The following is a 26,317-nucleotide window of genomic DNA, read 5'->3' on the forward strand; positions in this document are numbered from 1 at the left end:
ACGAAGTATTATGAGAAACTTACCACATGCGTAAACAACTTTCAGCGAAACCCGAACGTTGGCAGGACAAGGTTGCCCGAAGGTGGACCCTTCAACCGCCACTGTACACTTGCGCCTTCCCTGGCAAATTTCGGTTAGAGTGAGGCTCGTGTGGGTTGACAGGCAAGCTACAAAGTCAACGGTAATTTTAACTCAAGAGGACGGCGCCCAATTACGTCTTGTTTACTTACTTTCTTCTTTGGAGCCTGCCGTCTGCGAGCAGTGCGAGCTTTCGTAGGCCGTGTGGCCGAAGCTGGCACTGTAGATGGCAATACGGGTATAACGACCACAGACCAATCGTATCACATCCTTCTCGCAAGCAATCAGACTCCGAAACTCGACTGTGTTTCAATTAGGATTCCGTTTTCGGGAAGGAACGCATGAAAGCGAAATATGGAAACGGAAACAAAAAAACATTATTTTAATGAATGTATCAATTTGGACGATCAGGAGGGAAAGAATAGCTTACATGGTCTACATTTGTAGCTCACTTCCACCATCTTGTGGATGCCAGGGCACGGAGCGCTGTCGAACGCTTTTGGCGTGGCTCGGAATGTACATTTGCGTTTCTTCTGGCAGGCCTCTACCACAATTTGCAGGATGGAGTACTGAAAGTTAATTCTATTAGTCACTGGCATTTTGTGCTACCGTCGTAAATTTATGTGTGTAACAGTAGATGAGCATCAATTATAGATAACCCACAAGTTAAACATGGGGCGGCAAGAGTTTCTCTACAACTTGATGGAATAGGGTAATTATTAATGATTAGATTTATTTATATGCGTTGGTGTGATTGTTTACTGCATTGCGGAAGTTACGAATATATGTATCAATTATATGATAACAGTCTGTTGATTGATTTCGATTGAGTAAACCTAAGACTGAAAATCCATCTACTGAATATTAAATACAAAATTGATTAGGAAATTAACGACCGTTGACCAGCGCTTGTTTAAAATTGAAATTTGTGAAAAGAATCACATTTTTCATATCGTTTCATCTTGGGCTCCGTGCGTACACTGATAATACTACATTTCGCCGAATTAGGATGTGAGAAAGAAAATAACGACCCTAACATTATGCAGGCCTACCCGTATTAATCACTGCTAATGAACTATGTAAGCCAGATCTGAGTGCTCGCCGAAGGTCGAGCAATTATTTCCACGTCTCTTTTTTCTTTATTGTAGCAAACCATTTTTTCCCCTCTCGTACAGATAGCAAATCTCACACATTCGTCCCGTGTATACGGCCCTTTTCACTTTAAAGATCAAGGCTCGCGGCGGCCATCGGGCTTTGCGAATGGTTGCTGTCGGTTGCAAAATAGGATAAAAAACGTCCCCTTCGAAAACAAAAAATGGAAAGCGGAATCTGGAACAGAGTTTCGCATAAATCAGCTCAAAAAAGTATATCACCGAAGGACACGGGCGCAATGGGCGCAATAAATCTCCACCAGAAAGGTTTGAATCGAAATTTTGTCACAAATGTTGAAAGCGACCAAAATTGTCACCTCCCCGCATTCCAGAGCGACTACAGTTCACAAACCGGTTCGGGTTCCTGTTTCTACCAATCCAAATTTTCATATTTCACAAACGTGACAAAAGAGTGTACCATTGGTATTTTTGTTCCAAACGATATATTGCTAATAATTCAATTTAGAATTATCACAGAATTCAACAGCTTACTGTCACGACCTAATATTGGAACACTGATGCCATAATGCTGAGTAGAAAAACTTTACTATAGGAAGCACATATACGGATTAACTGCGACTTATACACGGAATTAACATGTACTAAACGGAATTGATTTTGACCAATTCCCAGAAATTCCGAACATTTGGGCATATTTATGGTGTACTTTTAATTATCAATACGATTCATCATGTGAGGTTTCAATGGCGCACAACAATCAGAATAATTTCGAGTAATAGTCTGAAGCTGTTCAAGTACGACCCGTAGAAAGGACGTTAATTTTTAATATTGAGCTCTTCCTAGAACAACCCTTGTTTTCATTAATTGAATCTCATAAAGCTTCATAATTTTTTTCCGATCTTCCGTTTTCCGGGAAATGACAAAAACCCAGAATCGAACATTGGACAGGTTCAATGGAAAGGTGTTTTTTCCTGCATCATAATGTGTGTACTTTTATCAAAGTATAATAGTTCACACATTTTTATATTTAATAAGGTTTTGATATTTGTTAGGTTATGCATTTTCCGCACATAGCTGCTTTAAGTCGACTTTTTTACCCAATATAGCTATACAAAATTGAATAAAATTGATGGTAAGTGGTAGCTTATTAATCAAGCTGTCATTAGGTGCAAAAACATTTCCATTTTTGTTGCCTTCCAAAGACATGAAAAAATATCAAAGTTGTTATTCGAATTATGAGTAAAAATGTTAATTTCGCCAATAGATAGCGCAATTATAAAGTACACCGGGGCAAGTTGAAATTCGGGGTAAATTAAAACAGAAACCATAACTTTTACTAGGAATGGTGAATTGACGTGATAAAAATGGTTGTGTTCCATTCACCCGAATACCATTCACCCAAAACACGTTTACCCGAAGCACATTTACCCGAATGTAACACATACCCGAATGGACATTTGCCCGAATGAAACGTTTACCCGAATGCAGCATTTACCCGAATGTAATGGTTACCTGAATGAAGAAACCGCTACTCTCCGTTCGCGGAAACCGGTCAGAACCGACTTCAAGGGTACTAGTAAGTCTTTCTTCTTCTTCAATGGCACTAACGTTCCTAGAGGAACTTCGCCGTCTCAACGTAGTATTACTTGCGTCATTTTTATTTGTACTTAGTTGAGATTTCTATGCCAAATAACACGCCTTGAATGCATTATGAGTGGCAAGCTCTAGAATACGCGTGATCACAGTGCAAGTCGGAGGAAATTTCTTTGACGAAAAATTCCCCCGACCAGAACGGGAATCGAACCCGAACACCCGGCATGTTAGTTATGACGCTAACCACTCGGCCAAGGGAGCAGTAAGCAGTAGTAAGTCAGGTCCTTTAATTAGCATCGTATTTAGACTCACTCCGTCCACTCTCGCGGCCGCATCACAGAAAATGCGGATTGTGCCCGGCTTTTTTTGACATGACCACACCTAATGGCAAATGCCAAACTTTTCGAGGATCCGCAGTAATCAGGTCTTCTTCAGTTGCCTTTACGATGTATCCTTTTCTTTTATATTCTTCTATTTGTTTATTCACACCAACACATAGTTCGGGATTCGCTTTCATTCTTCGCTCCAGACATTCCAGTCTTCGGACAGCCATGAAATAGCTGTCGGGAAATTCGAAGTTATCGTACTTCCACAGCAAGCCGATTTCAAAACGAAAGCCAACACGTTGTGTAGTGTTTTGCAAAATTCGCCTCGCTCGCTGATCTTCGTCGGACTCTACGTTTCGTTTCACAGACACCACCATATTATCCAGCGAAAAATAATGCTTCACTAATTCGCGCAAGCTTTCGCTTGCCGTGCGAAAATAAACACTTGCGACACAGCGATAACTTCTGTACCAATTTCCATCGATTGCCGACATCCATCTTCTGAAATCTAGTACAATCCCTTACTTTGTGCGAGGGATCTTGACACACGAGGCACTGCTTCCCCATAGGACTACTTCCCATGGGCTTGGGTTGACTGTGAGCTTCCAGAAATCCTTTTCCTTTGATCTGTCGTGCTTCGATTGACTCGGCTTTTGGTCCACTGTCAGAGTAACTTCCGTGGCTGCAGATACTATAGTGGACATGTACGCAGCGAACGTTCGAAGATCTGCTCCCGGTTGTTGACCATTGCCCAGTCCAACTTAAGATTGGCCGGCAGCTTTTCCACCAATTCATAAAGCAACGTAGGGTTGTTCAAATGTGCCTCCTGATTACTAACATGAAGGTGGTCGTAGATATTCTGAACCGCCATTCCGAATCCGATGAGCGTCTCGATTTTATCGGGCTTTGGTGCTGGAACTTCGCGAACCTTCTTCAACAAAGCATACACTAATATTTCCGGCCTCCCATATAAAGGCTGCAGTGTGGATATTACTTGCGGAACAGAATCCGGAATCAAAAGCCTACTCCGTACAGCGTCTAAAGCGGGTCCTCGTAGACATCGATGCAATCGCATCAGGTTCTCCGCATTCGTGAACCCACAGGCATTAGTGGAATTGGTGAACGAACTTATAAATAAAGGCCATTCTTCCGGGTTCCCTGAGAACGTAGAAAGCTCCTTTAACATTACCTGACGCGCAGCCAGCTGTCGGGGTGTGGGCCCCATTTCGTTTAACAACGGTAGATGAACTACGGGAGGATAATGCACATTCAGTTGCGACGGCATTCCTGTTCAGGCATCGTACTACCTTGCGAGATATTTACTCCTTTTAACGGATTATCGTTACTGCCCTGATACATTTCCTTTACAGGTATCATATTGCCTCGCGAATAATGTGGTTCTCCTGACATAATACCTTTCACCTGGCTTCTATAGTTGATGTTCTCATTGCTTATTTGTGGAAACCCTAACGGATATTGTTTAGAAGTTCGATTCAGTAATCCTCTCAAATGATGGGTGGTACTATTCTCAGGATGACTGATCTGATTGAGTGCACCATTCATAGCAGGAGTTGGTCGTGGCATCGTATTCTTCGGAAACACCGGTACGGATGAACTCGATGTGGAAACTGGAACTCTCGAGTGGCTCGATTGCACTGCTACTACACCAGCGCTCCTACTGTTGGATGCCGATGTTGTCGCGATTGGGGCGGTCTCGAAGATTGTTGGTTTGAAGACACTCGTAACGGTTGTAGCGTTTGCCACTGGCTGGTGCGCTTTGGAATGCGTTGGAACCTGGACGACAGCTGTCGTAGTCGACTCCAAAACTGGAACTGTTTCTTGGGTGGTTAAGGTAGAGTTAACTATACCCCCTAGATGTTGTGCCTGCCATCGGTTGACTTTACTGATGCTGCTCTGAACTGATTTCCGGCTTTTTTGGTCGTTACATTCGTCGTCGCACTCCTCTTCTAACGCGCGGTACTTTTCCAGCAAAAACTGCTCATCGATTTCGAGTTGTTTCCTCTCCACTTCGTTTTCCTTCAGGAGTCTTTCCGCTTCGTGGCGTCTCCGCTGCTCAGCTTGTTCCGGTTCCAACTGTCGTTTCATTATTGCCTTCTGTTCCTGTAGTTTCAACAGGCGAAGCTTCGTTCTGTTTCGGGTGCTGCTGGCAGACGATCCGACGTCCGAGCCGGTGACGTTAGGTGGTTTAGGTGCGTTTTTTGTGGCATCGGGTTCTTTCTCTCCAGGGACACACTCCTGACAGATAAAATCCTTCTCGCAGATGCTTTCTCCAACTCCTACGCAGTCGAAGTGCCACCAAACTTCGCACTTATCGCAAGCAACCATCCGGCTATTGTCGGCCTCACCACATGCACGACAGTTATTCTGGTTGTCATCTTGCATCTTTCGGATCCGGTTAGATCTTTTAGTTTTGTTGGAAGAGTAAATTTCGGAATTCTCCTGAGCGAATTCACCTTTGTTCGAGATGGAAAATGCTAAAAGCTGAAAGCATTTATTCAGCCGACTACCATTAATTACAATGATTACTTACATCTAGTTTAACCTCCAATTTTTCTCCTATCCAACAAATGTGTAATTGTAAATGTTCCTAGAACGACTTCAAGAAATTGTTACGAAACTATAAACTTCAAAAATTGCGCATAAATATAATATAAACTAGAAACTGGTGTACCTTGTGTTCAATTTGGTTTATGAATGATGGCCGATCAGATCCTATCTATCTCGCCAGCAACGGTATCGTTGGGGTCAACTGTGGCAACGAGGGGTCTAACGAATGTGCTCGTAATCGTCGCAACATGTATCTTAATGTTGTTTTGTTCAAATGTAAGAATTTTCACATGTGGAAAGAAACCAATCTGTCCCTCTTTACAAAAATATGTACTCTGTACCGTACATAATCTGTACCAAAAATAACGAAAAAATCTGTACCGCTTCAGATAAATCTGTACCTGCACTGGTCACGGTATTGATCATATCGTATGCTCTGGTTTGCTCTGAATTTCCAAATGACAGGTTCACTCCACCATAAATATTTCCACAACAAGGAAATTGCCACCCGATTTTCCGATGAATCATGTTCTGGCTAATCACAATCTGGGTGATATTTCTTGATTCTGTGAAATGTTAGTTTAAAATTAAAACTATCTTGAAAAAAATGTAAGAATGTAGAGTAAATTCGTATAGAAAAAAAAACATTTTAAAGTGATAAATCTGTGAGCATATACTAAAACAAACATTAGAAATGATTTTAAAATCCATTTCTTCTCCGTCACATAAATTTCCCGTCACACATGTCTACATATAAATGCGGAATGACGTTCATCGCATTCCCATCAACTCGCACTGTACTGATTTACGATTACATTTTTCGTCATCAAGGGTCGATTTCCCTATCGTTGCGAAGTAACGGCTCATATATCATCTGAAACACAAAGCTGGATTTGGACTATATTAGATTAGTGCTCCACATTCCAGTGGAAGCAAATGATGGATTGGGCCAACGTGAGGTGATCTATCATGTTTTTGGGGGATTACAGAGTAAATGCTTTGTTTGATTTCTCCTCCGCATTTTATAACTTTGATATTGGCGCGTGAGAGGGATAGCCATAGGCGTTATTTAGATCGATTGGAATCCTCAATCCTCAATCGCTGTTGTTTTGATCTTGGCCTTCCTCGGAATATTTGCCTCCATTTTCGATTACGTGTGAGATGTATATATGAAAAAATTTAATCATGGGTAAGGAATCCCTTTTTTCATGATACATGAACCCAATTAGGATTATTTTCCAAATTATTTTCCTGGAAAGTCATAACAGATATCTTTGATTGCGAATGTTTTTTTTTGCATGTGAATATGAATGCACATCGCAACAATATTAAATATAATTAGTAGGAGCTCATGTTACACGATATGTATATCTTCATGTCAAGACAAGTTGCCGAATATGATGTGGATTGAAAGCTGAACCCTTGTCAAAATACTAAAAGTTCTGCTGTTATCATTAGTCGAAATATGATTCTCAGTGTTCTTCGTCATTTCCGCCCACTCGCGACATCAATGTACAAAAGAAGTTGTTTCCTAAATTTCTCTTTATAATGAAATTAAAGTTGCTCGATGAAAGGACTACTTATCTTTTGATTCAATCACACCATCAACCCATTTCGCTCCGCCTCATAATTAGTGAAGTGTGTATCGGCTATGGTATGTTACGCCGATTGGAGAAGATGATAATTCGATTTTACTATGTCTGAAAAATGGCTTCAGTGCGGTAGGACATCCGTGATTTAACCTCAACTAGAAAAGATCCTTTTCTGCATGAACAGCTACTTATAACAACCAATTTTGAATATTGGAAATAAACATACAGTTAACTTGCTATGGTTATATTTTTATGTTTGAATAATTTAAAATTTCAATCTTTAAATTAATTTTAATTTTGTTTGATGATATGTAGGAATTTGTTCTTCACATTTGACATTGAACATGATTCCTTCAAGCAACAACTAAATTCTACATATTTAATGTTCGTCTCCGGAAGCAGTACCAATGGAACATTTGTCATTAGTCCTTCTTGTTCCCGCTCTCTACGCAACAATTGTGTTAACTTTACCTGTAATATATGGCTCTGTATACACTTGCTCCGCGCTTTGTCGAGCAGAACAGTCTCGTTGATGTTCGGTTCCACCAGGGAGAATGTCATATTCCCCAGGACGAAAGGCATGTCCGCCATCAAAGTCGTCGATTCGGAGAAATACCGACTATCCGTACCGCCGGTGAAGGAGCATAGCAGTGAGGAATTTTCTTCTAAGAAAACGAAACATAACGTAATAACGATATGAGATAGGTTAATCCTTTGTGGAACGGATATGGGAGGAAGCTGTCGGACGACGGCACACACGGTGGGTGTTCGATGGGAGAATTTAATAAATGAAATTCCAAGATACAAGTTTATTGCGGAAACACTTGATGCTTACCTCTTTTTCCATACTGCACAAGCTCCACGCTTACGCTGGTTCCTTCGGGACAGGATAAAGTCAAAAACTGGTCTTCGCAACTCATTTGCCGGAATGCACGTAATGTGCTCGATAGAAGACCTAAAGATAAACAAACATAAATTTTATGAGCATACATAAAACGGAAACTTTTCTAATATTCAACAAGGTTGGACTTTACAAAATTCCAGCCATTGTTTGTTTTAACAAGAATAACCATTAAACCATTCAAATTGCATAAGTCAAAGTCAACATATCATCATGTTACACATGATGTTACACGTCAACATAAATCATCGAGATTTCCGTGCGCCGTACCGACGCCTACTATAATTGATGAATGCTTGCTGGTCCCTGAAGTTTTGTTTAATGTCATCGATATGACTGTCGCGGTGAACTTGGCAACTTGCTATATTATCCACACATCCCACGCTGTGTTCGTTTTTTATCGCGCACATTAGAGCGGAAGCTGTGACCTGTTTTTTTCTTCTCTACTCTATTTCATTGCTTCCAGTATGATGGTGTGGACGTTGGCTCAGTTCCAATACATCAACAAGATAAATTACTACTTCACATAATGACATAGCGGATGGTTCTGCTCAGTCGATAAACTAGTAAAGAATATCTGAGAAAATCGTAAATAGGGATAGCTTTTTGCCTGTGTAGGGCTGGGTTTATTTACTTCATGCTTATGCTTCTAGTAATTTAATCGCCAATATAAGTTTATGGTATTGACATCTCAAAGTCATCAGTGCACAATCATTCTGGAATTTCATATCAGAATTAATGGTTTGCACATATTTCCTTAAATTAATAAGTATGAGGGAAGGATGGTCCTAAAATACAAAATTAAGTGTGCAAGATAAATCACCATTTAAACAAAGAGTAAGTGTTGTGACATTACTTCTTTGTCACTACTGAAACATCGACGGGTAGCGCCATTCCTGTAATCCATGGGTCCATTGTAGGATAACTATATGAGAATTATTGAACTGAAGTAGAAATATTCAATTTTTCATCTTCAGAATACATGTGAACGTTTTCCATTTCCATTTGACCTAAACATCTTCTTCTATCCAGGTTCTTCCACTCGCAAACGCTGTACTGATATTTGTCATAACTTCCGAAAATATTGGATGTCCGGCAACCGCGTGGAATATTCATTTCTGTATCTCTTTTTCTGAATAATTCTGTTACAGTTCGCTCCATTCATCTATTTATTCAGCTATTTATAAAAACTTTATTAGCCCCACTCGATAATAGGTCAGTCAACAATTTCTAACTTCGGGCGCTATGCAACAAATGCTGCCGCCAGCAAACGTTTAGTTACCAGGCCGACAGAAAAACCGAAAACTATAATAGCATCAAAAATTTCAACGAGCACCAAGTCGCAATGTTTCGGTACAATACTAAAGCAAAAAAAAATAGCACCCCACATCGGTTCACATAAACTTCATAACAGAAACTTCGCAGAAGGTAGAATGATAAACCGACTGGTAAAAAGTTGAACTCGTGCACATTGGAACCAGACAACTCATTATACGCTCTTTGGAATTCTCCACGGCATGAAGGGAAACAGAGAAGGAGGAACGAAACACAGATGTATATACCTACATAAATTACCGTAATATGCATAAAAATATAACTCCGATTGAAGTGAACGAATGATCAAAACAATCGAGGTTTCGGTATTCTTTCATACGTCACCAGATAATATTGCTATATCATTATTAATAACTGTCGCGAAGATACATACTGAGGGGAATTTTTCTAAGCGCATATTTCAGGAATGAGTGATGTATTTCAGTATGAGCTTGGAATATTCGAAATCTTTCTTGCGGCCATCTTCAATTCCGAAGAAACTTTGCACACGTTTACAATATAGGATTTTTAAATAATTGTCACTAGTGGAAAAAGGATTCTGAATGTTTTTTTTCAATAAATGTGTCTATTTTAGAACCAACTTCAAAGAACAATTTGCTGATACATAATCGTTGATGTTATTTGACTCAAGTGGTTTAAAAGATAGACATCGGTCTATCAAAATCATTCATCAGGTAAGTATTGAATTAGAATATGCTTTATTCAATATGTCATAGATACACATCAGAGTGTCAATGGTAATGGCCAACTAGAAAAAGTCAATTTTTGATCAAAACTTTTTTTTTTGAGATAACAGTAAATCTCGACGTTTCATGCGATTCTAAGACATTTGGCATATTTTTTTTTTTGAAAACTTGGGCGATTTTTCGGTTTTTAAAAAGTTATTTTTTTATGGAAATCATCACGAAGATCACATTTTCCCATACATTAAAACCATAAGCCTCAAAACTGTAAGTGTAAATATAAGTAAATATAAGTTCAGTTCAATAAATTGACAATGAAAACTGACCCTTACATGAAATGTCTATTGGTATGAAACCATTTTGATAAGTTAACAAAAGTAGTTAGGTAGTTTAGGCGTCGTGCTCAAACTACGTAACGCGAAAGGGAGGGGGAGGGGTTCAAGGTCTCGTAACTCACTGTGTATTAGTGATAAGAAATTGCGTTACGTAGAGGGATAGGGGGTCCAAAATCATGACGCCTTACATTGCAGATTAGAGGTTGCTGATCATAGCGAGCGTCAGTTCTAAACCCTAAGGCGGCTCGCACACCGGAGCAATAAGCAACTAGCAACTGTCAACATGCAATAAGCAATATTATCGCCAATGGATTTTCCCATTTAATCTTTGTTGATCTCGCACACCGACGCAATACGATATCGCTGTCGCCTTTACAGAGCAACACATATCGCTAGCAACACGGCGTGTCGGTTGAAGAGCAACTTATCGTCCATATTTTGAAAAATTTGCATAATGTCAGGGGTTTTTATTGCTCTGGTATGCGAAGAACAACAAAATATGTTGCCTGTTGCATATTGCGTATTGCAGTTTGCTAGTTTCTTATTGCTCCGGTGTGCGAGCCGCCTATGAGTCCTCGCACACTGCAGACTTTTTTCAGCCGATAGTTTGGTCGGGTTGGGTTGCTAGTGCGCACACCGAGCCAACCAAACAGTCGGGTTGGTCAAGAGTGCGCACACTAGCCAACTGTTGGCCGAATATTCTCGAAATAAAGTATTTAATTTGTGTTTGATAACGGAAAAGAGAACGGCGAAAGAAAATAAAAAAAAAAATAGAGAGCATTGGGCGCATCCCACTCTCAGTGATTCGCACGGCACGTATGTCGGATGCCAAAATTGAGAGCGAATTGAAATATCGGCCGATAAAGAATCGTCGTGTGTGCGTAGATCGATGCATGTCTGTACTGATTAAACGGACGGGCGATAGTTGAGCGACAGAATAGTTTGAATGCAATCGGGAAGCCTATCAAACTTTTCTATCGGCCTGTACTGAACCGGTGTAGTGTGCGCATATGCATATCGCTCCATACTGATTAAGTTGTCCGACCAATCTATCGGACGACAAAAGTCTGTAGTCTGCGGGGGCTCTAAATGGTTTGGCCCTCTTAGGTTTTAGAACTGACGTTCGGTATTATGTTCTTTGTAAATGTGAATTTAGAAATGTGTGCATATCAAATGGGTGGGCGACCAGATGACCACGGTCGACACTTTGGCCACTCCTAGTATATTTCAACTGTGTAGGAACTAATTGTATGGAATTGGGGAGTTTTTTTTTAAATAATACTCTGGAAAAATATAAAAAAATTAAAAATACATTCAAACCTTAGATAACAAGATAACCATTCACTTTTCTTTATTTCTGGTCTGCGAAATATTAAAGCGATTATGTTTATATCTTCACAAACTTGTGAAAATCTGTGGTAGTATTTATTTATTTTTGAATATATTTATTAAGATGAAAATATATAGAGGGTTTGGACCTCTGGGAGAAGAGATAGTAAAATCACTCTCACTCCTGCGGGTTCACCCCTATTCCCATTAACAGTAGAATAACAATTCATAAAAATAACTCTTTCATACAGCTACTGATGTGACAATAATCGGAAGGCCGGAGTGCACTTATAATATTCCACATATAATATTACTTATAACTAATTTTACTAACCAATTACTTTTTTAGATACAATTTTCATTAAGTATTATTAATAGTATTAACTAATCATAGTAATAGTAATAGTAATAGTAATAGTAATAGTAATAGTAATAGTAATAGTAATAGTAATAGTAATAGTAATAGTAATAGTAATAGTAATAGTAATAGTAATAGTAATAGTAATAGTAATAGTAATAGTAATAGTAATAGTAATAGTAACAATAATAGTGATAATAATAATGAAGTAATTTCTTCACTAAGTACTACTAAGTTATTAATAATAACAAGCTACGCCAATAGCACTGACTGAGTGTATCCTATGGCTTACCTTCCCTACTAAAACATATCCTAAATTCCGGAGGTATTTATGAGAGGTCGTAGAGTTCTATGCATCTCTTTTAAGTAAATATCGAACTAACATTCCTTCCCTTTCCTTAGCAGTTGCAAGGACGTGGCCAGGACAACTCTTAACTGTTGGAGAAATCCTGCCTTCATCTAAGAGATATTACCAATCGTCAGTAACGGATGAAGGCGAGTTTTTGACGTAACAGTTCTGGATTCGTACCACCTACGATATTGTGCAATTTGCTCAATGCTTATGCTAATGCTAATGCGAAATATTAAAGCGATTATGAAATAATATGTAGATATTCATGATGGGGAAAACTTCGAATAAATTAATGAAAAAATAACAATTTTGTTAACAGTTGAAAATTTGTAAGAAACAATGTATTTCGATTATAAAATTCTTATATTTATTTTCGTTTTTTAAAAATAAAAATCGGTTCACTTTTGTAGAAGTTATTAAAATGTGTTACAAGGGCGTTTAATTCGAATGACTCTGTATATACGTAACATAACGAAGATAAAGAATTCTCGTGATTTTCCACCGTACATTTTCCCCCGGCGCGAGTTAAACATACGGTAGAATAAATTTTTACGCACGATGAAATACAAAATGTATTTTTAGTTTATTATATTTTCCGGTTTCAATCTATCGAAAATACAAGAGTACTATCGAGAATGTTGATTGCCCAAAAATGTCTGCTACTGTCGCGAGTATAAATATATAATAGAATAAAGAACAATTCCACACCACATCGACCGAAAAATAGTCAATTTTGACTCCGATGTTTTTGAAACTTTGTACATATGATGGCAACTACCTGAATCATTATTTTCATTGGCAGATGAAAAAATTTAGAAAAGGACTGATTTTTATAAGGGTTTTAAAAGAAACAATGTCCTTTTCGCGATAAAATTTAACTCGAAATCCATATTTCTGATTGAAATATAATAAACAGCAAAGCTGTTCAAAAATCAACTCATCTTAGGAGTTGGCAGCACCATCTCAGATTGCAGTGGTAAGACATTGGACATTTAAGTAACTTTGCATGCTTAAAATCTCCACTTTTTGGAAAGGACCAAAGTTATTTTCTCTTCTCTTTATAAAAATTTATAACTTAAAAACTATAGAACCTACTAGATTTTTATCAATTATATAAAATGTAGCAACTTGCCTCAATTTTCATAAAAAATGACAAAAAATTCAAGAAAACTACACTGACAAAAAAATATTTTAAAAATTGAAATTTATTTTCACAAAAACTTTTTTTTTTAATTCTCAAAAAAATATTTGAATAGCCATTAAGTCACTCGTACATCATATATGGGGCACATTCACAGGGAAAAAGTTTTTCTAGCAACAACTTTTTTCATGTTTTCTTTGAAAAAAGTATAACTATTCCTAGTTTTGTTTAATGTCAAGATAGCAATGTAGTATATTCGGAAGGTTTTAGATCCTTATAAAATATGGAGTTTTGCCAAAGACGTCAACTTTCTATCTTTCATAATTTCTGGGATATACGGTATTTTTCTATGAAGACTCCTGAAAACGTCTAGTTTTACCCGTAACACATTTGTGTGTAAATTCTCGCATTTGATATGTTTTTAACATATTTCTAAATAGAAATAAGTTTGCAAAACCTATCAATCGCAATAATGTACAAACAAAAATGTTACGGGTAAAACATTAGTAGTAATTTTCAAAGAAAAAGTTGTGGCTAGAAGAAAAAAAATCTGTTACCATGCTTTTTTCGATGTATGGATGACTTGCTGATAATTGTATGAGATATTCATATATTTTTTCTCAGTATTAACCCTCTACCGCTCAAGTTTTTTATGTGTCTAGAAAAACTTACTCCACTTTTATCTCGAATTTCCGACTTTCAACATAAAATACTCCTAGCAGAGAGCTGCCAGCATTAAAACAATGTGTATGTGTGATGGATGAAAATATTCTGAAGACGTCCTAGTGGGGGTGAACATTGAAAATAATGGCTGAATAATTTGAAAAGAGAATCCGCGAAGCCCGTCTAAAGGCGGGCTTGGGCTGTAGAGGGTTAAACAAAATATGTTCTGTAACCGTTGGTTCCAAGCGCCATTTGAGCTGCACCCAAATACAGAAAACAGGAAATAATTTACATTGAGTCCTAATTGCCGGTTACTTGTGAGTATTCAACTCAAGCTCGGTAAATGACCAGTGCCGGCAAACGACTTAAAACATTTGAGGAAGTTAGAAGTGCACGCCGGAACAAATCAAATTTTAAATTTTGAAGCTAGTGATAAGAAGTGGTGAAGGATTACTGATAGATGAAATAGTAGATTAATTGAAATATGAAAGTGGAAAAAGTTAGTAACATTTGGTTTTGTTTCACAGTGAATTATACAAGAGAAAGAAAGATCAGAGAAAAAAGAAAGAGAAGGAAAAAAGAAGAAAAAAAAAGGGTAACTTGTGGTTTGGTGTCTCTTTAAACCTAGCTCGTATCTTAATACGCTGGACAGGTCCGTCCAGCGGGCCATTTTTTATGCGGTTTATTTCGTAGCTGTTTAGCTGCAGCAGTCATCGGCTACCAGAGGCACACGCGGGCCCCACCATCTTTGTCCTGTTCGCCTACAGTATCCGCCATTGCGGGGAGACGCTGGCGAAAACCTGCAGATGGTGTAACATCTGTAGTCTGTTCACGAGAGAGCTGCACCGTTAAACCCATACCCCTAGGGATACACTGAAAGCCCACACTACAGTTACCGCAAGTATCATGCATGATCGAATGTGACGTCACGTATAAAATAAATTAAAGAAAGATAGGAAATAATGAGGAAATAGTAAAAACAGGAAGAGAAAGAGTGGGGTGGAAGAATAAAATAAATTTAAGGTTGTATAGTCTGAGAAAAAACTATAATTGTTTTCCTCCACTACGACTATCCCGTGAACCTTGTCGTCCTCCGGACTCAAAAGGAGTCGCCAGCCCTCGTCCTCATTTAGTTGGAAGTAGGTGTGCTGACACTGCATAGCCTTTGAGCTAGAGCGGCTTGTGGGCTTAGCAGGTGGCTTATTTGGTGCGTGAGGTGGCCTGGCAGTGCGAGACGATAGAGGAGAGCTCCTATTTGTGAGAGGTGAAAGTTTTTACCAGCAACCGGGTAATGAATAAGCGACCCTGAGAGCCCTATCCCAAATCCTAAGAGTTACAGTTCTTGAGAAAAAAAATTAAATTTTCGGAATAATTTTCTGTTCTATGAAACTTTAAAAACAAAACTTGTAGATATTTTTGAATGAAAACCTATACTATTTCTTACATAACTTTCTCTGACCAAAATTTTGAGCTTGAGTCATTTTTTTTTTTAATTTTGAGGGTTTTTTTCCACTTTTTATCGAAAAATTACCTTAAAAAACTATTAGATCTAAAATTTTTGTTGAAAAAATAAAATAAAAGAAATCGTTCAAATAGAATTGAAGCCAATAAGCTATTCTTCATTTAAAAAAATATTACACTTGCGAAGAAAATTGATTTTGTTTTCGTAATTATTAAGTTTACATGGTTTCGTGACCAAGGGCGCTTTATTTTTTATATTTTTTCTTGAGAGCTGAGTTTTTTTTACATGACATATCCAAAAATCAGGGATATGGTTTTTATCGTTTTTAAGTAATGATTTTTCAAAATTAACCAATGGTTCGAAAAGTCAATCTTTCCGGTTTTTCAAAAATTGTTTTTTTTTAAATTAATTAGTTGCGTTAGGATCACCATGAAAAAACGGTTTTTTACTCCAACTTTTATATTTCAAACTAGCTGACCCGGCAAAGGTTGTTCTGCCATATAATTTATATCTAGAGAATATTTTGATTGCTAAACATATCGAATAAATTTCAAGAGAGTTTGTATGTTATCGTTCAGATCTGTAAAATTGATCTTAATGATGATTTTCACTGCGAAAGATGAAAATGCGTACCTCTTTTTTCGAACTTCCCCTATTGAAATATCCTTATTTTATTTATAAGATATGCATAGTCATTTTTTCTAATTTTCCTTTTTATCTCAAATATCCTTCAAAGTATTCTATCAACCTAATTTGGGTGAAGACAAACTCACAAAATATATACACGATGCAGATCTGATCAGCTTTCTCTCGTGATGATATATATATAGATTCTACATGCAAACGATATTCAGAAAACTTTGGAGCTTATTAAAACAAACATTTTGCGATGCAGAACTTGTCAATATCTCAACTCTACTCAAAATTATTGATATTTTTTCCCAAAAATACGCTCTTTTTACGACGACTTTCAGAGCTTATCAATACAAAAATTTAGCGATGGCAATATCTTAGTCCTACTCAAAGTTATTGATATTTATTTTACCTAAAAACTTATGTTTTCAAATTTGATTTACTCGAATACGAAAAATAACATAGTTTTGAAAATGTCACATTATGTAGAGTAAAATATGCTCTTCTTCTCTCTTCTTCAATGGCACTAACGTTCCTAGAGGAACTTCGCCGTCTCAACGTAGTATTACTTGCGTCATTTTCATTAGTACTTAGTTGAGATTTCTATGCCAAATAACACGCCTTGAATGCATTCTGAGTGGCAAGCTCTAGAATACGCGTGATCACAGTGCAAGTCGGAGGGAATTTCTTTGACGAAAAATACGACGCTAACCACTCGGCCACGGGAGCACATATGCTCTTCTAAATGACGCTAATAAAAATTTTTTTATATTTGTCCCAGGAAGAACGACAAATTTTTTTTCAAATAAAATCATGAACTACTGAACCAATTAAAAGAGCAGTTCAGTAGTTATGACTTTTCGAAAATAGTCGTTTTTCGAAAAAAGGGGAGAACATTATTTTTTGGACCACCCTAAAAAAATAAAAAAAGGCTCTAATATTTTGCGATAAGAAACAAAACTACCACTTTTCACGAAAATCTGAGAACCACTATATCGGTTAGAAATTTGTCCAATCAATTGATGCAAACGTCTTTGCGATCTACAGGTAAACTTCGATATTATGTACATTTCACTTTCAAAATTGTGCGTTGTATCGAATTGTACGTTATATCGAAGCATAATAAAGTACTCACAAACGTAGTCTATAATACATTATTGTGTTGCTGTTTTAGTAAAGTTGATGAATAACTTCAATCAGAAGACGAAGCCAGCCTTTCTCATGATGTTTCCCTTCGTACTGTTGATTAAAGCTTGTTTCATTTAGAATCCGGAATCACAAAACCAGCTGTATTTCGGAATTGATTGAAGGCATAAAACTTGTTTTAGCATCACAATACGGATAATTCATTGTTCTATCAGAAAAAAAAGTATTGAAAAAAAATTTCCTTCACACTTTGGAAATGTGTACGTTATATCGAGTGACGTTATATCGAGGGTACGTTATATCGAAGTTTCCCTGTATTAGGAAAAGATCGAGTTATAAGCGTTCGAAATCTCGTATTATTTCCTAAATATTCAGTGCCATGATTTACATTTTACCCTTTATATCTTCCGATTGTCCGTAGTCCTACGTAAAAATAATATGTTGAGATCCAGTATTTGTTTAATTTTTATATAAGTTTATATAAGTCCAACTCAAGATTTGTGCTACATAAACTGTCAGACGTCGATAAAAAAATCGATTCAATGGACTGGCTAGAACTTGTAATTTCAGATAACGACTGGTGTCTGATGACGTCGTATTGAAAAATAGGTACCGAAAACGAAGTATCACGGGCACCATAAGTTCTTTTAATTTATGAAAAGTTTATACTTTTTCGGAATGGGGGGGTTAGACTTTTCGGGAATTACAATGTGCTGAGAAAATTCAAAATTAAAAAAATATCACATTTTAATGTCGTATTGTTTTGTTCACGCCATAACCGCCCGAACTACAATGCAAAGAAACTGCAAAATATATGCAAAATAAAATATATTCTATTTCCTTGGAGCGGAAGTGGAAAAACAGCCAATCTAACGCCTCGTAAAACACTGAAGCGAAGTCGTTCAATTGGCCTTTTCATTTCTTTTGTCCTAATCTACGGAAATATACAACCGCGATGTGCTGTTGTTCACCATTAAATGGTATAAGGGGGCAACAAACCAAAGCATCGACGTCGTGTTTGCTTGAAATGGAGTGCCAGTAGCATAATTGATACAAACCCAATCGGAGAAGTATAATCCCTGATGAAGTCGAAGACAAAAAGGAATCCGAAGATAAATCCTAATTGAAGCGGAAGTTTAAACTGCTCTCGAGAGATTTTCCGGTGGATTATTCAGATGGAGATGGTCATCAGAGCAATAATGGAGAATGAGTATCCTGTTATTGAATGGAGCATATTTAGATTATTATTTGAACGATTTGGTATCACTGCCTTATTTTGAAATAAGAATTTCTTTCGGGAATCGGCTCCGACATTGACACGGATGGTGTCCAATCCATTGTGAAATACACCGAGCGGAGTTCATAATTGGCACTCTTATCTGTATATGATGAAACATCATCAGACTTGTAAATTTATCATTAAAAACGCATTCATCTTTCTCTTCTTTCGAGTGCAATTTTGAATGGTCTTCTGAATATACAAAAAAATTTTCACCTTCATTTCCCCCGAAATTTCCCACTCAAAAATATCTTGTGATTTGTGATTAAATGGAAGTCCAGTGGGAGTTAAATCTAGCGAATAAGGAAGATATTCCAACAATTTATACCCCAAACTCATTCATTTTAGATTTGCTTTTATAAGCCGGTGTATTTTCATGCACAAGAAGGGTTTTTATTTCTTGCAATTTCTTTGGCCTTTCATCTCACACTTTTTATCCAGTTAGTTGGGCGATGCGTGAGGTATTTTCCATTCATTGTTTGGCCAGTTGGTGGGTAGTCATTCAATGAAATTTAACCACTTTGGAATTCCACTTAATCTAATCTTTCCAGCCGATGCAATTATTCTCCAATTCTCTTGGGGCGTCATAACAAGTTGGTGCAAAAATATTGGCCATTTGTATTGAAATGTCCCTGGTGCTTACAGCTTCCGATGGATTAGTCCCATCTTGACACAAGTATACATCCATTATTAACCATCCATTACTATCTTTTACACCTGTTTTGAAGAAGCTCCATTGTTGATTTGATTAATTGGAGATTTTGTCAAAATATGTGCAATCAAACACGAACAAACATTTTGTCACGACTAAACGAACATGCAATGTTTTAGAGAAGCTGATAAAATTAATCCCATAGGTTGCCTCATTCTGACGATTTTTAAGTTTATAAGTTTTTGTACAACATCAAAATTTTCCAACACAATAACTGATTCTGAGCAAACTTTTCACGGCATTCGTCTGTGAGCGAAGCGAAACCACCATAAAACTCGTTATACAAGCGCCTCACAGTGGAATATGTATGGGGCTTTATCGTCTAACATCGTCGAAAGTCATAATAATTTATTGCACAAATAATGTCTCGAATCGCTTCCATTTTTCCGACGAGACAGAATGTTCAATTGATAGCATAAATAAGGTTATTGATACTAATACTCTGAACAGGGTTATGAACAAAATTTCATACATTCTAACGGAACCGCACGGAACAGTACCCATAGCACTCACCCTGCGTTACCTCTTCGAGAAGAATAAAGTTTATCGATTTCGACTCTTCAAGCAACCTCCATTATCGCGATAGAAACACATTTTAGCTTCAAATCTTCCATGTTATCGTCGTTTATGCACGGATATCGAGACAGGGTAGTATGACGCTTACTTGAATACAATTTACACGAAGAAGGTTTACCACGTTTACAACAACACGAGTGTAACTAATACCTAATTTACTTCCATCCGAATTCAACATTTATTAAAACAAAATATAACACGTTTGCATTTTTGACCATGGGCTGTTCTTTAGTGTATATTTGTATTGCTCAAAATATTCATGCTGGAGATTGCTGCCGTTCTGCGCATAGTTGACGCATGTTACTTTTTATTTATTTATTTATCCAGTCTTCGCTAATAAATTGTCGGACGGGCTAAAATTCAATTATTGAATCCTTATAACAAACGTTTTTCTGGACATATCGAATTCAAACAAGTAATACACTTCATTGAACCGTTGCCAACAAACATCCAAAGGATAATTTTTTCCATACAGAGTACGATGCGCTGCTAGCCGGAAGAAAACAAATTGTCTGGTTGATCTACCTGGACAATTTTCACTTTTCTTCATTAAACGACGTTTTTATGCATAATCTACCGGAAAAAAACACAAAAAAAGTTGTTGTTTGTTTCCAGCTTTTAAAAAACAACATCAAGTTCAATTGTCCCATGTTAATATTCTAGCCATAACTGTTTCGCCATGTATTTTTTGTAGATCCATAATAAATTAATCGGTTCAAGTACAATAATTCGATGCCACGCTTTCACCAGGGCTAATGCACTCATTTCTGGTTTGGAAGAACGGACTTATTTCCTAAACAAATGAAAAAAAGTTTAACAGAACACGTGTACACCTAGTTAGCGAATGCCTAATAACAATGAAATTTATATTCTGTAAAGGTGTTGCAGATCACTTTCTCATTCATAAAACGATATTTTTATGCATAATCTTTCGGAAAAACACAAAAAAACTTATAGTTTGTTCACAGATATTAAAAAAACAACATCAAGTTCTTATGTTGATATTCTAGGCATAACTGTCCCACCATGATTGTTTAAACTTATAATCAAGTTTGATTCAATCAAGTGAGGGGAACTTTTCCCATTTCATTAAACAATAGTTTACTGCTCATAAAAAACCCGATGTATTGCTAAACTGAAATGCTTAAAGCTTGTGGTAGACAAATATGCTAGAAAACTTTGATTGCGTTTTTCTCAGTTGCTGATTTTAGAACATGGGACAACTATGCGTAGAACGGCAGATTGGTAAATATATAAATTGTGTATTTTCAGGAAACTATTCCTATTTCCACGAATCAGGTGTTCTTTGTTGACCTGGTTTTATTTATTATCAGAACATTTATCAAAAACATGATATTATTTTTATTTTTTTCTTCTATCTTATTCAAGAGTTTCTATGACATTGCGTGGATGGAATTCTAATAAACGCCTGACAACGGCCATCAACATAAATATCAACATAAAAAACAAATGTTCCAGCACATGTAAAATGTTCCTATCGACCAAAAAAGACCGTTAATTGAAATCAATCATTATCTAAGATATAAATCAATCATCTCTTCTGCTTTGATAATTTCGAATGTATACGAAAAAAGGCAATATATGTGACGTTTCAAATTACCACTTTGATAAAAACAGAAATACTGCTCAAATTATTCCTACACTCGACAAAAAAAAATTAGAGGAACAGAGTGCGAAGTCGGAAATTTTAAGTGATTTTTGAAATGCTGTAACATCGTGAAGAATCAACGCATATCGATGGGATGTACAACATTTTGAAGCTACAACTTTCATGTATTAGACTATGTTATGTACATATTTTTATCTTGTTGTGTGTAGATGTAGTGGGCAACAATATCGGTAAGAAATGAAAAATCGATTTTTCTTTATTTTTTTCAAGAATATTCTGGACTACCGCAATTTTTTGCTAACCAACTCATCAGCAAATCCAATAAACCTTATCAACCATCTTATATTTGGTTCCAAGAACGATCCTGTAGGACTATCCTACACAGAGATATTTCAGTTTGAATGAAAAATTACCCCTTCGTCTTTGATAATGAATTATAAAAGACAGTTTTGAAAACTCCAATAAATTCTGCACAAGGATAATTTGTTACTTTGACGAAAAAAAGTATTTAATTTGTTTACATCGATTTAAAAAAAGTGCTAAAAACAGGATTTTTATTGTACTTAACAAAATTCACTGTAATTCTGCAAACATCGCAGTAAGTTCTAATGTTTGCAGCCAAATGTTTAGCCTAGTATATTCCCTCAACATCTGTGAACGTTTCATATTGATACGTTCGGCCGTTTTTTCTAGCCGATTTTTCAAAGTTTGGAGTAAATTAGAGGTGCATTTAATCGCAAATAGTACCAGAAGTATAAAATCATACGCGACTCTCAGAATGTAAGGGAACCGCGGGTAATACGGACAGTGGGGGTAATATGGACAGGTGGTTGATTTGTATAGTTACATTTTGAATTTCCGATTTCTGTTAATGAGAACACCTTCTACATGTTATTCTATAATATTTAAGCCACCCTATGGTAATGAATACTGATCAAAAGTGGAAAAGGGAAACAAAAACCGAAAATCATGCATGATTCCACGTGAGCATGTAATTTTAGCTGCTTCGATATTAAGCATTTAGAATGGTTTAATATCAAAATTTAATTCGCTGATGGTTATATTTCGGTTTGTGAGTTAACAGAAAAGCGATATTAGGTATGTACGGAAAAGTAAATTCATTTTTGAGTGGAAAATTTTTAATTATTGAAATAAGTAATTGTACCGGTGGGGTAAAACGGACAGTTGCCAGTGGGAGTGAGATGAACTGTGAAAAGTCTGTTTAATCTATTCCTAAGTCCTAGCGTCTATAAATGGAAATCAAATCGAAAAATGTGGACTGTTTAGAAGCTGACTGGAACCAAAAGCAAAATAGTTGATGGTCTGTCCGTTTACACTGCTGAAAAGCACGTTATCACTTCTAGGTGGAAACATTCGATTTTTTCATCATTTAACGGACATTCGGAGTTCAGACCTTGGTTGAATGAAATTATTCCTCTCGCGATCGATAAACCTCTACGCTTCATATATTACAAATATATGAAGTTCATATTACCCCCACTACATGTTCATTATATCCGCATCGAAAAAAATTGTTGTACTTTTCGGTCTGTTTCAATTATAGTAAAAAACATTGAAAAACACTTTTTTGTTAAATATTTGGCCAATTAGGTAGAAAAAACAGTGAGTTGAATGAATTGCAAGAAGTTGTGGGAAACATGAGTTTCCAAAGATATAATTGAAGTTCTTCTTAACATGTCCGTTTTACCCCCACCTTCCCTACGATTCGTAACAGAATTGTTTCGTTGTCTTTCCCATTATTATCTTTGACGCTTCACTAATTCGTAAAACGTAGTTCAATGGCGTGCCGCTCATTTCGTTTTCACTATAAATTGGAAACGGGAATAAAGCCGAGCATTAACTTCTATCTTATTACCAGCCAATCGTTACGCGGGAAACCGACGGCGATCGAGGTTGGGCAGTTAGAATCGTTCAGTTCTGATCGGAACGTGATCGTATAAAGTTACATTTTTGAATGTGAGATTTTATTATTATAGTAATTGGACTTTGACGCTTTGAAAGAAAGCATGGAAACTACAAAAGATACTTGAAAGGACTTCGTCCACCATCGCATCGTACCTCATAGTGTGAACGATCCTGGCCGTCAGCAATCGCTCAGGTTCACCGTAACAAATCACAATGAAGAAATGTTACAAAATAAATTCTTGCGCATTATGTGCATTATTTGAAAATCAAAAGATCACCCAAGGGGGAGTAAAGGAAATCGGGGTTTTCGAAAAAAAAATGTTGATGCCAAATGTCTTAAAATTGCATGAAACGTCGAGATCTAGTGCCATCTGGAAAAAAAAATTTCAAAAATTGACACACTTTTTTTCGGAGTACGAGATGAAACATATGGTTTTATGTGCCAATAAAAATAATTATCTCGATTTTCCATTCGGAACATGTTGCGAAATGTTGATTTGCACGATAATATACCCTATGCAAAATATTAGCTCATTCGAACTTCATTTATTAGTGTAGCAGACGTTAAAATTTGAGTTTTTTGAAAACCGAAAAATCACCAGAAATCGGGGTTTTCAAAAAAAATGTTGATGCCAAATGTCTTGAAATTGCATGACATCGAGATTTACAGTTTGTTAAAAATCGACTTTTCAGTCGGATAAACCACCAGGTGTCAAAAAAAAATTTTTAAAAATTTTTTTTTTTCGAGATAACAGTAAATCTCGATAAGTAATGCAATTTTAAGACATTTGGCACCAAAATTTTTTTTTGAAAACCACGATTTTCGATGAGTTTTCATTTTTCAAAAAAAAACTCCAATTTTTACGTCTGTGACACTAATAAATGAAGTTCGAATGAGCTAATATTTTGCAAGGGGTATATTATCGAGCGAATCAACATTTCGCAGCAAGTTCCGAATGAAAAATCCAGATAAATATTTTTATTGGTACCCAAAACCATACGTTTCGTTTCGTATTCCAAAAAAAAAGATGTCCAAGAGTGTTGATTTTTGACAAAAAAAAATCGTTTCATGCAATATTAAGACATTTGGCATCAACAAAAATTTTTCGAACCCGGGATTTCCTCCCTCCTCTGATTTTTCGATTTTCTAAAAACACAAACTGACCGCTTTGCGCCACTCTTACTTGAATCCGATTGAGCTAATATTTGGCATACAGTTTGAAAATGTACTTTAGAGTGCCAATGGATGTATGGGGAAAAAGTGACCTTCGAATTTTCAAAGAGAACTTGATTAAAAATGTTGATTCCCACGAAAAACTACCCTATGCAAAATATCAACTCAATCAGACTTCATTTTGACGTAGGACTACGTCTAACCGGAAGATATAGGGGGTGAAATGGAAATCTAGGCACTGAACAAGTAGGAAAAAATGCAAGATTTGGAACGCTTATAACTCGAGCATTTCTCAATAGATCGCAAAGGTTTTTGCATCAATTGATAGGAAATATATCTACGCATCTATCATAACGAATAACATTTCATTTTTCTTGAGATGAATAATTGAATAATTGTGAAATATCAAGCATTGTCAAAATGCACTATGTGCCCATTTTTGATTGGTCCATTTTGTGCTCCTCAAATCGTACCGACCAAAACGGGCAACCAGAGCAGCAGCGAAATAGAATGAAGCACGATTGGAAAGGAAAAAGAAAAAAATGAACGAAACATTGGTCGCAGTCTCACACATGCGTAATTCTCGAGCCAGTCAGTCAGCTTAAAAATCCCCGCTCCGCTGCCGTAACGATCATTCTCATTCAAACCGTACACCACATCGGTTCGCATCACAACACATCAACAAGCCAACCCAAGCAGCCATGTCTGGACATGGTAAAGGAGGAAAAGTGAAGGGAAAGGCAAAATCCCGCTCGAACCGTGTTGATCTGGAGTTCCCCGCAAGGGTAGCTAGGCCGAGCGCGTTAGTACCAGTGCACCAGTCCACCTAGCCGCCGTTATAGAGACGGCAGCAGGTAGCAGAAGAAAAAAGTTTGTTCTTTATACAAACTGCTTCAATGGCAAATCCAGAACAAGGCGGCATCGAGGGCGTTCGAAATGGTTTTTTCATAACCACGAGTACTAAGTTTTCTAAATTGGAACCATTCCATAAAACAAGGCGCTTTTCAGTGCCATTAAACCATCCAACAAAGAGTTTAGGAAATACAGTTCAATGCTTTCTAAAACAATATCCAAAATAATAATAAAACACAAATTGATTTTTTCATAATTTGTTTGCCAGGATATGATGAGTATGTGAATTTGGCAGTTGTTCTGAGCTTATTGATTTTCACCAATTCTTAAATTGCTTCTAGATTGAAAGTAACAGTAATTTACACTTATCTCGACATTTAGCTAATTGGACGGACCTGTAATGCGACATATTTAGTTGGACTTTTTTGTAAACATAGAGTTCGGGGTCCAAATTATGACCCCACATTGAAAGTCGACACTTTACCACTGTGATCGCAAATGTTCAATTACAGGTTAAAATTACCTCCAATCCGATGCTGAGTAGTAGTAATGCGACGTGCC

General features: G+C 36.8%; 1 protein-coding gene across 1 annotated transcript in view; it reads right to left on the bottom strand.

Moving 5' to 3' along the window:
• LOC129777616 (uncharacterized) overlaps positions 1–26,317 on the bottom strand; it is an 83,473-nt gene that overhangs the window by 49,265 nt on the left and 7,891 nt on the right. The window contains exons 2-6 of the mRNA XM_055783990.1: positions 8,105–8,224; positions 7,741–7,934; positions 509–647; positions 231–380; positions 24–167 (exon numbers count right to left, since the gene is read on the bottom strand). Coding sequence (XP_055639965.1) covers positions 24–167; positions 231–380; positions 509–647; positions 7,741–7,934; positions 8,105–8,224 — 747 coding nt within the window. The remainder of the gene's footprint in view (positions 1–23; positions 168–230; positions 381–508; positions 648–7,740; positions 7,935–8,104; positions 8,225–26,317) is intronic.

The sequence above is a fragment of the Toxorhynchites rutilus genome, chromosome 3 (assembly GCF_029784135.1).
Source record: "Toxorhynchites rutilus septentrionalis strain SRP chromosome 3, ASM2978413v1, whole genome shotgun sequence".
NCBI classification, from domain to species: domain Eukaryota; kingdom Metazoa; phylum Arthropoda; class Insecta; order Diptera; family Culicidae; genus Toxorhynchites; species Toxorhynchites rutilus.